This window comes from Haliotis rubra, unplaced genomic scaffold (assembly GCF_003918875.1).
Source record: "Haliotis rubra isolate DU_JTF1 unplaced genomic scaffold, ASM391887v1 Scf412, whole genome shotgun sequence".
Lineage (NCBI taxonomy): Eukaryota > Metazoa > Mollusca > Gastropoda > Lepetellida > Haliotidae > Haliotis > Haliotis rubra.
In genome coordinates this window covers 928380-944314 of record NW_025767094.1, presented here as the reverse complement: position 1 = coordinate 944314, position 15935 = coordinate 928380, and the positions used below count along the sequence as shown (strand labels likewise).

General features: G+C 37.5%; 2 protein-coding genes across 3 annotated transcripts in view; one reads left to right on the top strand and one right to left on the bottom strand.

Annotated features, from left to right (window-relative positions):
- Positions 1 to 445: 445 nt before the first annotated feature.
- Positions 446 to 7595, bottom strand: LOC124288121 (major facilitator superfamily domain-containing protein 6-like). 2 transcript variants are annotated; one of them, XM_046724687.1, is made up of 2 exons: positions 7510 to 7595; positions 446 to 6706 (listed from the first exon to the last, which is right to left on the bottom strand). In XM_046724687.1, the coding sequence occupies exon 2, from the start codon at positions 6623 to 6625 to the stop codon at positions 4667 to 4669; it is 1959 nt and encodes a 652-aa protein (XP_046580643.1). In that variant the 5' UTR covers positions 6626 to 6706; positions 7510 to 7595; the 3' UTR covers positions 446 to 4666. The 2 variants fall into 2 exon arrangements, with proteins under 2 accessions (XP_046580643.1, XP_046580642.1); XM_046724686.1 differs by lacking the exon at positions 7510 to 7595 and adding an exon at positions 7360 to 7422.
- Positions 7596 to 7686: 91 nt separating this feature from the next.
- Positions 7687 to 15935, top strand: part of LOC124288124 (putative pyridoxal-dependent decarboxylase domain-containing protein 2) — a 36906-nt gene continuing 28657 nt past the window's right edge. Inside the window, 6 exon segments of the mRNA XM_046724691.1 lie at positions 7687 to 7906; positions 9515 to 9591; positions 12407 to 12481; positions 13269 to 13346; positions 14822 to 14977; positions 15384 to 15573. Coding sequence (XP_046580647.1) covers positions 7730 to 7906; positions 9515 to 9591; positions 12407 to 12481; positions 13269 to 13346; positions 14822 to 14977; positions 15384 to 15573 — 753 coding nt within the window. The 5' untranslated portion in view covers positions 7687 to 7729.

The following is a 15935-nucleotide window of genomic DNA, read 5'->3' as shown; positions in this document are numbered from 1 at the left end:
ATTCCAAACAAGTTATAAAGAATTAAAAGAAATGTATTTTCTAGATAAACAGTGTGTACTAGCTGATGTTTTATATATGTTTCAAAAGTGACGAAAGAATGCATACATTATCCACCTACTTCCAATGAATTATTGACCAAAAGCAAATAACTCTGACAAATGGCAATTATACAATATATTTCTTTACCCATAATATTACAAAAGTAAGACCAAAACAACCTGATGCAAAAGTTGTTTCATCAGAAAAAAATATGTTTCGGATTATATGAAAATACTGTTTGCTTTAAGCTGCAGTTAATTAATTTTTATTCATATCAGTAATATTTGATGAGAATGTAAATATACTGAGAGAAATAAATAAAGGATCACAGGAATATGCAAGCATTCCTTTATTATTTTCCAGTTTTCATCGCCACAGCGCCATTCAAAGCTGGTGATGAAAACTGGAATATAATAAAGGAAAGCTTGGATATTCCTGTGATCCTTTATTTGTTTCTCTCAGTATATATAACTGTTTGTCAGCACCAAAACACATACATATATAGTTGGGTAGTATGAGAACAGAACATTATATTTCTGCACCAAAATATAGATATTGTATGTAAAAAGTAAATAATTGAGCTGTCACAAACTGCACTGTGGTACATGGCATCAACACAACCATCATTCTCCATGACATAAAAATCATACTCTAACCAATCATTAAAATGATTTTCAGGCAGCCCCAGTCCCATACAACCAATAACATGTATAACAAAATTATCTTTATTACTCACCCGTTGAAGATATCACTGTTTAATAATTTTACAATGTTATTACACATTGTGTCACCTCTGTCACAATAGTATTAGACCTTGCTTGACTCGCAGAAAGCTGAGGGTCATCAATCTTGTTGAATTCTTAGAAAGAAGTACTTTGCTCGATATTATTTTGCAAATGTTGTGTGAGTAATAAATAAAATACTAAACTATGTCCCGTGTAATACCGTATTTATGAAACTCATGAATGGTACTGGTATCTAACTCACTTTCGCTCGTTAGATACCAAACCATTCACTCATTTCATAAATATGGTATTACACGGGACATCGTTTAGTATGCTCTATGTTGGACATAGGTTTGACAATAAACACATGCCCAGGAACAGATCCCATTCTGATCCACAGTGAGGCTGTGGATAATGCTCCATGTTAATACAGATGTAGGAAAGCATTGCTCTATGATGAAAGTTGTAGTTGCATACAGTTTAACATTAATATGCACATCCAAAACATGTAGCAACCTTTTCAATAACCATGTTCATAAGAATTCATTATTCATATAAAAATACATATGATGGATCAGTCTGTAAATATTTTTATACAATATAACATAATAATGATGCCTCTTTTGTTATCAACATGTTGTTTTGAAAAGAAATAAAACGAACTTGAAATGATTACCTTTCGATTGTCAACCAAAGCACTATAATGCATCATGTTGTGTTTAATGTGTCTAGTAAACTACGGTAACCATGAACTTTGTTTACTAATGAGACAGAGAGCACAGATGAGAGAAAATGGCAATCACAAACTGAAATTAGTATTGTTGAAATTCTGACCTCCTCAATTTCCTTAACATTCACATGAGACAATGATCTGATGCCATCACTGCAAGATTCATATACACAGAGAACACAAGTGTAATACATTAAAGTCAATAGTCACAGTGTAATGTGACACCTATCAATAATTCTTACAAATATTAACACCTCCAGGTCCTGATGTTGTGCTACTGCCTGGGACCATCATGAAAACTAACAGATGGAGAGAGAATACAGTGAGCAACATCAGCATTATGAGTTTGTCACAACCAGTTCACTTAACTTATTTCACAAACTATGATGCCTCGAGGAGAAGTGCAGTAGTGATAATGCATGTAATGACCTTAAAACATGTGATGCCACATAATGCTGCATAAAGTTTCTGTAACATGACAGCCTTGTTTCAAGGTTTCAACTTCAAGGTTATTCTGTTACCATGGTTACATTGGCATGATTAGTTTTAGGACTGCCATCAGTGCGAGTCATGTACAGGAAACTAGTTCCAATGCTGGCATGGAGAATGCAAATCATAAAGGTCATAATAGTAGACCTACACACTTAATGAGCTTCAAACACACCCTGTACCAGTTTCTCTCAAGCTGATCATAATGTAACTATCATTAACATGGCACACATTCAAGACAGCTCCCTCCCCTTCTCCAGTGGCTGCTCAAAAACAATTAAGGGTGAAGTTCTGTCCAGTGGTGAATGATTATATCATGTATATACTGGCAAACAACACATTGGTCATGTCAGATGGAAGTGATTGTATTCTACTAAATAAGAACTGAAATCCTGACCAATGGTGAATGATTATATCATGTAACATATACATACTCATTACTGGCAAACCACACAAGGTCATGTCAGCAGGAAGTGACTGTATTCTACTAAACAAGAACTGAAATCCTGACCAATGGTAAATGATCGTGTACTGTTGGCATGGGCCGTGCATGGAATGATGTTTAAGTGTCATGGAGATATCAAAACACATAAAACAATTCGCTACATTAAAGTAGCAAAGACACATACAGCATGATAATACATTACAGAGGAAGGCCACTTTCATTATATAACACATAAAATATTCATGTAAAAATATCTGATTTACAACCAGCATTTGATATGGAGTGGTTGACATGTGGTTTCAACTTCCAAGTCAATGAAACATGGACATGGAGACTTTTGAAATATTACATTGAGACTTTTGAAAACTCTTCTATGAAACTGGTTATGGTTCACAATCTAAAACATTTGGTAGTTTCTCATGATGGGGTTCATGAGGAAAGAACCAGTACAGCTTGGATACAATCAAGTTGGAAGTACTAAAAATAAGAACCGTAGTCATCATGGTCATGGTAGTGATGTGAACAATATCAAACAATGCTAGTCAGAAAGGTCTGTGTACTTTTGTACTGTGTACTATTCAGAGCTCAAAGCTCATGAATATTGAAGCTTTACTCATGCGAAAATGGGATGTATGTCTATTTCTGAATGCCTTTGGTTGGAATGTCTCTTTTTCATGGATAACGCATAACATACTACATACATAGTGTTTTTCATGCATCATGCTCTGTGAACACGCTCTCTCACTGAAACCACTGCGTTCATTTCCACATTGGACTTCAACTAATTGAAAATTGTGAGCTCCCCAAACCACTTAAGATCAAGTCAGGCTTCAGGCATACGATCTGACTAAACACAAACACAAACAAGAGCATGCAGCATATTCAACCTAACGAGTGCCCAGGGACAGTAAATATTGGACTGTTGGGAAGCAGGTTCAGACAACAGCATACCCTTAGGGTCTCATGAATGCTGAAGTTTGACACCTGTTCACCCCAAGGAGAACATAATGTACTTTCTCTCAAATTGTCTGGCGATTTACAATAAATACAACGGTAAGAGGATAAATACAGAACTTAAAACCACACCATCAGCAAATGCCCTACCACATGTCATTTATGCTACCGGGGTAGGTATTGTTCCACTTTAGATTAAATAATATTCAAGCAATATCATGGTGGACCAAAAAATAGGCTTTGTTTTGCCCATGTGAGGATGATGGTCACAGGACTAAGTCTGTATTTTGGAACTGATCCAAGAGCACTAACTACGATGAATATGGTGAATCCGATTCCTAACATGATTAATACATCTAACACTGTCTATGTTTAACTTTCAATAAACACACATCTATTATTCTATGCCTGACAAGTTTCCATATTACGTACACACAATGACTACCTGTTGATTCCAAACCACCACACATCCTCAAATATCATGGACATTCCTTTCAAACAAGACACTCACCATGTACAAGCCCTTGCCCTCAATCAATCAAATAGGTCCATGCCCTTCGCAATGTACTAGAGGAACAACAACATATATGAGATATATAATTCCTCACCAAAACATGGCATCACCACCAAGCAACATTAACATAAATACCCACCAAGATTACTGACACACTACTGGCAATAACATTATTTCTAAGACAAATTTACAAATAAATAGCCTTGTTTGAAACTGGAATTCCAATCACTTTCAGTCATATTTCCTTTCCATACAAATAACAGAGATTCAATATATTTTAGCTGGTTTTTGGAAAGATATAACATGTATAGTACTTAACAAACACATGTATAAGCATACAAATCCAACCAATAAAATAGGCTATTCCAGTCTTGAAACATGTTATATATGTTCCAGTTGTCTCTCAAACATCAGTATTTTGTCATGTTGCATTAGTCTGCATGAGTTCACCTGTCAAACGTAAGTCACAAGCCCTTGGTACCAATTGACAGGATGATCTTACCTTTCACATCAAAGACTATCTCAACATGTTCAAAAAGAATTATGGCACATGGGTTTAAATGATATTAATGAACCATGCTTTCATTTTCAGTTTAACAGTATGATGCAATATATCTTGCAAATTCTCTCTTTCAAAATGAACTGACACGACTCCAACTATATACATCCATGAAATAGTTACGATGACTACAATCAAAATCAAATACATAAATACATACATAAAATACAAAACAACTGCTAAATGATCGTGATAATAATACCAGATCTTTTACTGGTCCTTGAGAGCCATTTCGAGCCAGTCATCAGCATCTCCATCAGAATCATCCATATCATCTGATCGGAGAAGACGCACATACTTGATTTTCTCCTTCTTTGGAAGACACAGAGAGATGACCAGGTACACCAATGCCCAAATCCCAGTAAGGACACTTCCTGTCCAATACAGCACAGACGTACCAAACAAATCATACAATATGCCTGAAAACACACTTCCAGCAGAAAAGCCAACACCAAAGTATACGGACGATAGGATGGATCGGATACTTCTGTCAACAGCAGGACCAACATTGAAATCTTCATAGCTGAGAATAGCGTACCACATAGCAGTATGAGTGAATGCATGCAATAGTTCAGCTGGGAGTACTGCCCAAGGCACCATCAAAAAGGAATAATATAGTGTACGGACAGTCATTGCCAGGAGGGAAAGTGTCACAACTCCAGCATTTCCTATTTTATTCACCAACTTGCTGCTGAACATGAGCATTGGGATTTCAACAAAGGCACCAATGGTGACACAGAGTCCCATGTTCACCTCCTTTCCTCCACGGTCCTGGATGAGCCAAAACAGGTAGTTGTGAACTGAGGCATAGGTAGCTCCCATGATGAGCAGAGTGACCACATAAAGGAAACCACGGCAGTCACAGCAGATTATTTGCAGTCCTCTCACAACCTTACTCTTGGTTCTCTTCTTTTCAGGAGGTGGCACCGGGTAGAAAAAGGCGATCAAGAATGTCAGTCCCATGAAGACACCAAACACATAAAAATGGATGAGAAAATGATGGAGCTTGTATGGAAGCAAACAATCAGAGTAATCCACAGCTAAGGTCACAATGAGCGGGAAAAGTGTGAATGCAATTGAGCCTGATAATCTCTGTTTCCCATACTTCTCCAGATCATCAACTCTGTCCAGGAAATCAAACCAAGAATCATCAGCCACTTTTTCGATAGGAGAACACATGAACTCACCTAGCATCACAACCACAAGGACAATGAGGAACATCTCCATCTTCCTCTCCTCGATCTCAGTAACTAGATTCGTCATCTTGCCCTTGAAAGAGTTCCATGTGTCATGGATGTCTCTTGTGTGCCTGTTTCCTCCTCTGTGGCTGGTCCTTCCTTCAGAATTCATCAATTTTGGCCAAAGATCATCAAACACAGCCTGAGATAACCCTGTGTCAGGGTACTGTGTGGTAATCAATAAGAACACCTCCTTAGACGTGAGTTTATTGTCCTTAATGTCCTTGATAGTGTATCCTATCTGTTGCAACAGTTGTTTTATAAGGCCAATGATGTCTGCATCTGTATCGTTAACTGGCTTGTGCAGGTTAGATGCAGATGAAACAGTAGTTGATGGCTCTTTCACTTTGACAGTGGTAGATGGTGAAGAAGTTGTCGATGAGATTTTTGTTGTTGTGGTCTGTTTTGTTGTAGAAGCTGTTTCAGTTGTAGTTCTAATAGTTGTAGCTACACTGGTTCCTCCTTCACCCAAAACAGATGCAGTAGTTAGTTTATCAGCTAATGACTGATCCTTCACAGCATTTTGAAGATGCTTACTAACTGGTGGCTGTGTTGTCAAGGTGGTATTGAGATATGACTTACTAGTGTTTCCAACATGTCCATCCCTGGGTGTCTGACATATAGCTTCTGCATTTTTCAGATGACTGAACACAAATGAAAGTGAGAGATATGTTGCTGCCATAATGAACAACGAGAACATGAGAACAGTTCTCCTTTTGTTGTAAGCTATTGCACACTTGGACCATAACGGTGCCCACACAAACCCAGTTGCAGTCTTAGCAGCCATTATGATGCCTGTTTCTGTAGCAGACAGGCCGATGAGACGGCAAAAGATTGTCAGAAAGGGTATGAGCGATGCCTTTGCAGCTGCAAAACAGAAGTGGAACATGTTGCACACCAGAACAGATCTTGTCAAGTTGACAGTCTCCATCTTTGTTTTTGATTAGACACTTCCGAAGTGTGAGGTATTCGTGGTTTAGGTACGTCTGGTTTCGAAAATGAAGAATATTACCTGAAAGTAAAAAAGAAACTGATATTTAGAAACAAATGTTATGTATTAATGTTACATGTTTGTGATACACCACCCCTAGTTTGATTCACTCATTTTCAACAACTTCAATAACTTCTGAATCTGCAAACGTTTTACTCTTAAAATGAAGATCAAGGATCAACAGTCACCTCATAGTTTTGATGAAAACCAAACATCTGAACAGGAAAGAAGAAACTGGCCACTACCAACTATCACACAGACACTAAAATGCTTGGTTCATAATTCATAACCATATCTCGTTGCGAATAATTATTCCAGTTCTATTCGATGACTCATCCTCAGTATGTAGTTAAACAGCTATTCTACAATATATGCAAGAAAAGCTTACAGAGAAGGAAAGGAATGCAAATACGGAGGCATTTTGTTTGGTCAGAAATCATAGACTAGTGACTATGGTGGGACAAGCAGTAGATCTGCTTGGTAAAATTCTGTCTATGATCTTATACTTCAAAATGCCTGTTATCAGTCACTAACGCCAACAAAAACGTTTCAATGCGCAAACCGAAACAACAGTCGTACTACCAAATAAAAACACCCAAACAACACCAGAGGGAGGTACGGAAGGATTGTCCGATAAAATGGCAACAGAATTTGCCAAGTAAATGTGTACAAACCGAATATTTCAAGTCTACTTCTGTACCGCTACCTGTTGATTCGCAAGTTAACAGATGTGGAAATGTCGTAAAAGGATTAAATACATTTTAGAAAATAACGTCGAACGAAATTCAATTACTTGTACCTGTTTCAATCATAACATTACTTACTTATCGCTCTGTGACACATATAGAGACCACATATGGGAAATATCCGTTTACGACTGTTGTGTTTACAACATTTCTGAACGGTTTACGATCACCTACAACCAAGCTCCAACACAGTGTTTTTCAATGCTACCACGTTGCACTCTCCTTATGAAACAACCCCCGTCGCAGGAAACGACGCATCTCTGTTAGGAGCTTGTGTGCCAGCGTGTAATAACTTGCAATGGCCGATTCGTCATCTGCAACTGAGAATTCCAAGGTACAACAGGCACCTGACAGCAAGTCGACTGACGTGCCAACCATGGAAAGAAGTGCAGAGGTCCCCGAAAAAGCAAAATCGAAAGGTTTCCTCGACCGACTTGATGAAAGTTCACGATATGCTGAAAGGAAATTTCAAGGCGTAAGGGTCCATTTATTTTCTTCTGCTTATGTGATCGGTTTCAATGTTTGGGTATCTTGTTGCCATATCTACAGGTGTTGCATTTCTCTGTTCTTCTTCATGTTATGTATCTTAAAGAGCTAGGAATCCATCTCATTTGTAGTTTACATTATCTCGCCCGGTGTATATGATGTGTTGATGCACCAGGAAATGGTCAATAGATTATTTGAGCTGGTCATTGAGGACATCCCCACAATGTGTTGCGATTGTCGACGTTTTGCGGTTCAGGATCTTTGAACTTTTATTATTTTCTTCATTTTTATTTTATTAACTTTAGTCCAACATTGAATTGTAATTATTATGTAATGTGTGATCTGGGTGACTTGAAACATTCAGCTTCAAACAGGTAAGAAGTCATAGCCAGATCAAGGATGTACGGCATGAATAGCAAACACATTAACCATGAGATCACACCAGCAGCAGAATTAGCTTCAAATCAAATTCCAAATTGATGGGATGAATAATCTTACACATAATTTTCTAAGTATGTTCAAACATAAATCAGATTACCAAATATAAATTAACAGATGTTCCTCCAAAAGCATGATAATTTAGTAGTTATTCATGATTAACAGTAATTAAGTCAGATGTTTCTTTAACATGTTTTAGTTTCAAATGTATGACTATTCATTAGGTATTTAATTAGTGACAGGTTAAAACATACTGACCAGATAAGGGATCATTGACTGGACATACACCATGCACACTGTGTGAGTAACAACATGGACAGATAACACCAGACATAAACATTAATACTACAATCAAAATGATAACTTTAAATCATAGTCATAGTCATCTGTTAATGACATGCCACAAATATATGACATTTTCAGCAGTGATCCGTCTGTACCAAAATCAACCACTGCCATGGTGTAGTGGTTAGAGCATCTGTCCCGGAGAGAAGGTTGCGGGTTCAATCAATGGTAATTGTTGGTCCCTGTCTGGCGCTCAGCATTAATTGGTACACCAAGGACTGGTTGGCTCGGAGTCAGTATAAATTATAATGTGTCTGAGTGGGGTATTCATGCTTAACTGTGGCATGATATCTCCATGAGCTAGCACTATAAAACCAGCTTAAGTCTGGGGTAGCACAAGCAGCCACACATACACACGCAAGTATTTAGTCATATGAGCGAAATATTCTTAAGTGCAACATTCACATGATTAACATGATTAAACCCTATTTCATCTCACCTCACCTGTACCAAAATCATATATTTAAGTCCTCTGGCATTTGAAATTGATTTAATTAATAATTGATTCATTCTTTTTTCATTGTAATAATTCATTTTCATAATGAAAAAACTCAATACCCTTGGTATATATTTATAATCATTATAAGGAATCCAAACTCTCTTTACATGCTAAAGGTTTCAACCATGGTGCTGTTCAACATTTTTGAGCATGTGTTTTAAAAATGTCATTGAAAAGATTTGCTATTTTATTGATGAAGAATTACAACATGCAAAAGAAAGATACAGAGAAAACATGCTCCAGATATGTGATAGTCATATTCTCACATGGATAGATGTTGAAGTTGCTACACTGTCGCATATTGCTACTCTTCAGGGCTTCATGTCCCCCATGCTGGCAGAACTAGAGAGGAATGTGGCCAAAAGTAATGAAGTCCTGGATAGAATCAGCCAGTAAGTATACCATGATTTGAGGCTTTATGTCCTGAGTGGCAGAATGTTATTTTGTGTACTGGGCAGTCAGAGGGCTTGTTGTGTTGATTTTACTCAGACATTTAGTGTTACAGTATATTGAAATCTTAGTGATTTTTTAACACCAAATATCGGCATATGAGCAGGTCCAGATATGAAAATGAAATGCAATGTAATTCATATGAGAGAATCTTCCAGTTCATATTCCCTCCCAATGTACACTTATCAGAAGGGTACACATAGTCTGTGGTCTAGACTACTAGTTGTCCAACTTCCATTTTTGAAGAGTGAGTGAGTTAAGATTTTAAGTCACATCGGCAATATTTCAGCCATATCGTGACCATTTTTGAAGAAGCCACAGTGGCTGAGTGGGTTAGGCAGCTGACTTTGAGTGTTGATGAATAAGTGCCTGACTGAGTGTGTGAGTTCGAATCTTGGATGGGACTCAATCGAACAATAGTACTAGAATACTTTTACTGAGAAAGTGTAATCCCAAAATAACGTGTTAATTTGACCCCTTCCTAAATGGCATTGTGTATTAAAAACTTAAAAGTTCATGAATGTTTTATTCTAGTGATCACAAATAATGAATTAAATTCATGAAGGGATGTGGTTCGATTGAATACGAGAGTAAATTGTAACAGCCTTAGTCAAGTACTGACACTAGTTACCATGCAGACAAAATGTCAGTGTACACAATGAAGTTTCTGTGAACATCTTGAATGAGCAGTGAAAAGGGGGATTATTATAAATAATAAACTCAAATCAAATCTTTTAGCCACTTATGTGTACACATTAACAAACTATTTGTACCAGGGGGCGGTGGTTAAAGGGTTCACTTGTCACACCCAAGGCCCAGGTTCGAATCCCCACATGTGCACAATGTGTAAAGCCCATTTCTGGTGTCCCCCGCAGTGATATTGCTGGAATAATGCTAAAAGCGGCATAAAAACCCAACTCACTGACTCACTATTTGTACCAGGCTCATAGGGTTACTGTGTATCAAATGCTTAAAACTACAACATATTTGACATATGCAATAACTTTGGTAAATAGCTTCGGTAAATATGAGTCTCATTAGTTCACCTTACATTCGAGACTTGCCTAAGTACATTCAAGACTTGATTAAGTCTATTACCTGATTTAGATAGTGTGTTCAACCCCCCCAGGCTAGTTTCAACACAATTATTTAATGATGCTGTAAGCCTGAAGGTCTTACTTGCTGTTGATCTGACTCACACAAAGACTTGCTATCAGTTCTTTCTTCATCCTGAGGCAGTATTGGCCACAAGTTGTTACCATGTGGTGATAGAGACTTTGATAATGTCACATCTTGCTGCAAGTCAATATGGTTGCTGTCGAAATAATACAAGATTGAGTAATCCTTTCATAATCATTATAATCTTGAAGAAGATACTTCCAAATTGCAAAGACCAATTAAGATTTGCTCCAAATATTAACCTGATTGGTTTGTATTAGACTTGGACAAGGACATAAAACATTATCGCATAACTTCTGTTTGAGTTCTGGGCTTGGGGGGTTGCAGGTGGTTGTTAAGTAAATAGATCATTCAGAAACACAGAGTAAGAAATTATTGGCAAAAGTGTAAAACATTAATAGTTTGTTTTGTGGAAAATACTCAGACTGTCTCCATTTTTGTACTAATAGTATTAATGAATAGATTATTGGATGGAGCTCAGTAAACAGTTAGTTGGATATAGCCAGTCTCTTCCCTTCCCTGTAGCTCAAATGGATTCTCCCAAGTATGCAAGAGAGAGTCTGGGACATTGCTATAGGGTATGAATGTTACATGTCATGCGGTTCATTACATAGCAAGCATTTTGATATGATATGTTCATACCTATCATCATTATATCTAGTCTTTAAATATAAATTGTTCATGTTTTTCCTGAAAAATCATGATGACTTAAAAATTCACTGTATTATAACCATATCAACATGAAAAGAGAATGCCACAAATTTTGTTATGATATCTCTTGCTCCATGAACGTATTTAAAACGTATGTTGTTGTGTAGGATTTAGGGACCAGTCATTTTTATGGGGAGTTTGGAAGGGGTGGGAGAAGATCAGAGGGGGAAAGGAGACGGTCACCCTCAATATAGGACAGTCTCAGTGAGAGGGTCATAAAAAATAATACGCATGAGTTGGGAGGGTCATCTAAAATTGTATTTTTATTAATGAAATAATGAGTGCATATTTCGTTTTTAAGGAGAATCATGAAAAACTGTACAATGACATGGGGATGGCGTTCTAAAGTAGGACAATAGAGAAGGGTCTTAATCTTCAGTACAGTCCACCCCTGTAATTAATAACCAGTGCTACTTCAGCTAGTATTTCCAAGAAAATCAGGTTTGGTTTTTAAGACTGAAATATTTTCAGAAACGAGACTTACATGAATTCGTAGATATGAATGTTTGTTGAGGTGTTGATAACCCCCTATTCAGCCTGATACAATACATTGCCATTTGCTGCTTCAATTTTATCAAATTGTATACCGGTATACCACTCATCTATCTTTGGTCGTCAATCTGGAGTTATCTGTCACTCACTTTCCTTCTCACTGGTAATTGCAATGTGCTGTGTTAGATGAGTATTCTAATAAGATCAATATTCAGTTTCTACACAGGTTCAGTTATGAAAAAGTATATCTTTTCTTTTTCAAGTTGTCACATATCACAAATTCTGTTCGTAAAGTATTTTATTATTGTCATTCAAAAAGCTTTCTGATTGTAATAATCATTGTTATGATATTCAGCCTGAGGTGTGTTATTTCAGAAAGATGGACGAAGATCGTCAGGAGAGGATCAAGTCCAGGCTGACATCTCACATTCCAGAGGCGATGAAGGGAGGGTAGGTCATGTCTTCAGTTTATGCAGGAAAGGTAATGGCTACTGCTTTACAGATGTCATTATCTGATTTATGGGAGCGTTTAATGGAAGAGTCCACAGACCAGGCTAGTCTGGTTGTGCAGGATGAGTTGCATGTATCCTCTATTGCTGTTCAACCCCCCCCCTGAAGATCTGGTTTAGCAGGGATGGCAATTTTCTGCGGATCTGCTGAGTTCCGCCGATTTTGTTTCAAATTTATCAATTCTGTGAATCGTCTAAATCTGTTGAATCCCCCTCAACCCCCCAATTTGATGACATAATATTAAGTTTTCAGCTGAAAATTGATTTTCCTGTTGCCATCCCTGGTTTAGAATCCCATGCTTGTCGTAAGAGGCAGCTAACGGGAGTGGGTGTTCAGGCTCGCTGACTTGTTTGATGCATGTCATTGTATCGAAATTGCAAAGATCGATGCTCATACTGTTGATCACTGGATTGTTTACAGACTTGATTATTTACAGACTGCTGTCATATAGCTGTAATATTGCTGAGTGCGGCATTAAACAACAAACAAAATACATTGCTGCAAATCTTCCACCCCTGCTGTCTTATGCAGTGGTCATGATTATTTTGTTTTGTGGTACAATGGATTTAAGTGGTTGATCTTATAGGACTTATTTATTGTGTTTACAGCTTGTTGCAGTTTTGGTGCATTGTTTTATACCATTAACCAGTATACCAGTTATTTTAGTATTGAAGTTTCAAACATTTTGAATTATTAGAATTTATCTTCAATTTCCTGCTTTGTTCAGTGGACAGAAAATAGAAGATATTTTAAAAGCAGTTGAAGAACTGATCCTGTATGGAGATTCGGAGACAGCGAAAGACAGGTGAGTCACGATTGGGCCAGAGTTGTGTGGGGAGTAGTATCTGGTTGATTTGGTATACATATACAGGGGCATCAGAGATCACTGAAACCATGAAAACTGGAAGTATGTGTTTGGTCTCATGTGTTCATGGTCTGCACAATTGTTACCTGTGCCCTTTTGTACTTCCAAGTTGTACTTCACCTTGTCAGCAGTGATCATTTCCACTTGGAATTAGTTCTATGTACAAACTAGTGTAAGCTATCCTTTATGAAAAATTGCACAAGAGAAGAATAGTACAAAGGACTTGCTAAGTACAGGTAGAGACATTCTTTGATAACTGTACCTATAGTTTGGCATGAAATGCATGTGGACCCGGGTTTTTTTAAATATCTCTTCATCAAATGACCCAATCGATCTCAAACTGTGCAAGTGGATGTTTTGTCAGACAACCTAATCACATTGTAAATCACCTATTTTATGCATTTGTATTAAAGAATCTGTCTATGTAACTGTCAACAAAATAAACAGCAGAACGCAGACGGCTTGCAGAGGGAGGGAGCCAATGACCTGTAACAGCGGCAGTGGTGGGTCATAAAGGTCAACGTTCATCAATGTAGGTCAGCTATGCTGATGACCCTGATGTCAAAAGAATCTAACTTTGGATGCCTACCTTTTGTACAAGGTTTTGTTTATTGGTTGTTGGTTTATTTTTCACAATTTTTAGCACGATGTTCTTTTTCATGCCAAGAGCAAATGTTGTACGTTTCATGTAATCCGACACCTTATAAATCGGTTTGCTACGTTTGCTCTCTATTTAAAAAAAATTCAACACATTTCTAATTAAACGTTTAGCATCATCTGAATAAGCTTTCATGATGACAGCTAGAAGTAGTCAATGTGAATGATCCAAACGGTCTATCACTGTGCAGTGCACAGGTAACTATCATGAACTGCATGTGCATTTACCTTTATGACCCACCACTGCCGCTGTTACAGGTCATTGGCTCCCTCCCTCTGCAAGCCGTCTGCGTTCTGCTGTATATTTTGTTGACAGTTACATAGACAGATTCTTTAATACAAATGCATAAAATCGGTGATTTACAATGTGATTAGGTTGTCTGACAAAACATCCACTTGCACAGTTTGAGATCGATTGGGTCATTTGATGAAGAGATATTTACAAAAAACGGGTCCACATGCATTTCATGCCAAACTATAGTGATCTACAACATATTAATGCTATATTTTGAAGTGAAGTTTCATAAAATCCCAATGATACAGACACAAAGCAAAGTTTCATAAAATCACTGAATTGTTCATGCCTTATTTTTGTTGGTTGTGTGGTCTACAGTGTCAGCAGTTATACACTGTTACTTTTACATCATTAACATTTGTGCTGTTTATAGAACACCATCAAGGATATTTCTGTTATATTATAACTGCTGTAGTGGATGGATGGATGTGTCATGTCATGTCATGTGGATTCGCTTGTCTAGGGAGGTGCTTCTACAGAAGCTGGACGATCATGGTCAGGTGGCGGTCATGGCCCACAGCTTGGCTGCGTATGTGTCAACACTGGACGAGGAACATTTGAAGAAGTTCACGGCTAGGATTACTTCAGACTGTCAGCTCTGGCTGTCCAGACTCTTCAGGTAGAGACACAGTCAAGCAGGGTCCAGTCGATGACTTATAATGATTGACTGATGCGTGTATAGACTTGCAGTTGCTGTAGCCCTAAGGCTGATTTGTGCAAGTAGCTAAGTAGTTGAAACTATTCATTTTTCGTATTGGAATGTTTCCTGTCAATTTGAATTTCTGTCTTTGATGATATATTCAAGTACTTATGTAAAAGCACTGAAGCAATAATAAATCTTCATGAAAAAGTGGTTTTAAAATATAGCTATAGTTTGTGAAGTCTGTATATGTCATGTGTAGTCTTTTGACTATTGGAACTGTTATAAAATGTTTGAACATAGCAAATATTTCATTTTTGAAAATATAGATTAACGTTCTTATCTATTTGTCCTTACCCAAGTGTGTTTGTTAACTTTTTATCAGATTTGAAGATTCGTCTGTGGTTTACCATGAAGATCCACGAGACGGTCTTGTCAAGATATGTCGCCTGGCTCTTTATCAGAAATATCCCAAATATGCCACTGAGGGGTTCGAGGCTTTGTACTCTCGACCCCCTGTCATCTACATCAGTGCTGCATCTCGACCCGGGCTCGGACATTACCTGTGTCTACAGGTGAGACATTATTTTCAGAATTACCAAAATCAATAATCGCATGTCTTGGTACTAGTCTTGGGCAATGTGTGTCAGTCACCGGGTTGATTCTTGGCTGGCATTGTAGGAGGAGCTGATGTTTAGTGTTAAACATGGCTGGCTTTGGTTGGCAACTCTCAACATGGACTACATGTAGTTGGAAGCTAATGTTATAAGGCAAAGTGGAGATGATAAAGCATACAACTTTATGGTTAACACCTTGTTTATTGCACAGTTTTTAAGCTAAAAGTTCACTTACACTGAAACGTGTAAGTGAGCTTTTAGCTTAAAAACTGTGTAAGAATCTACACTGAAACGTTGCTCTGTGCAATAAACAAGAAGTA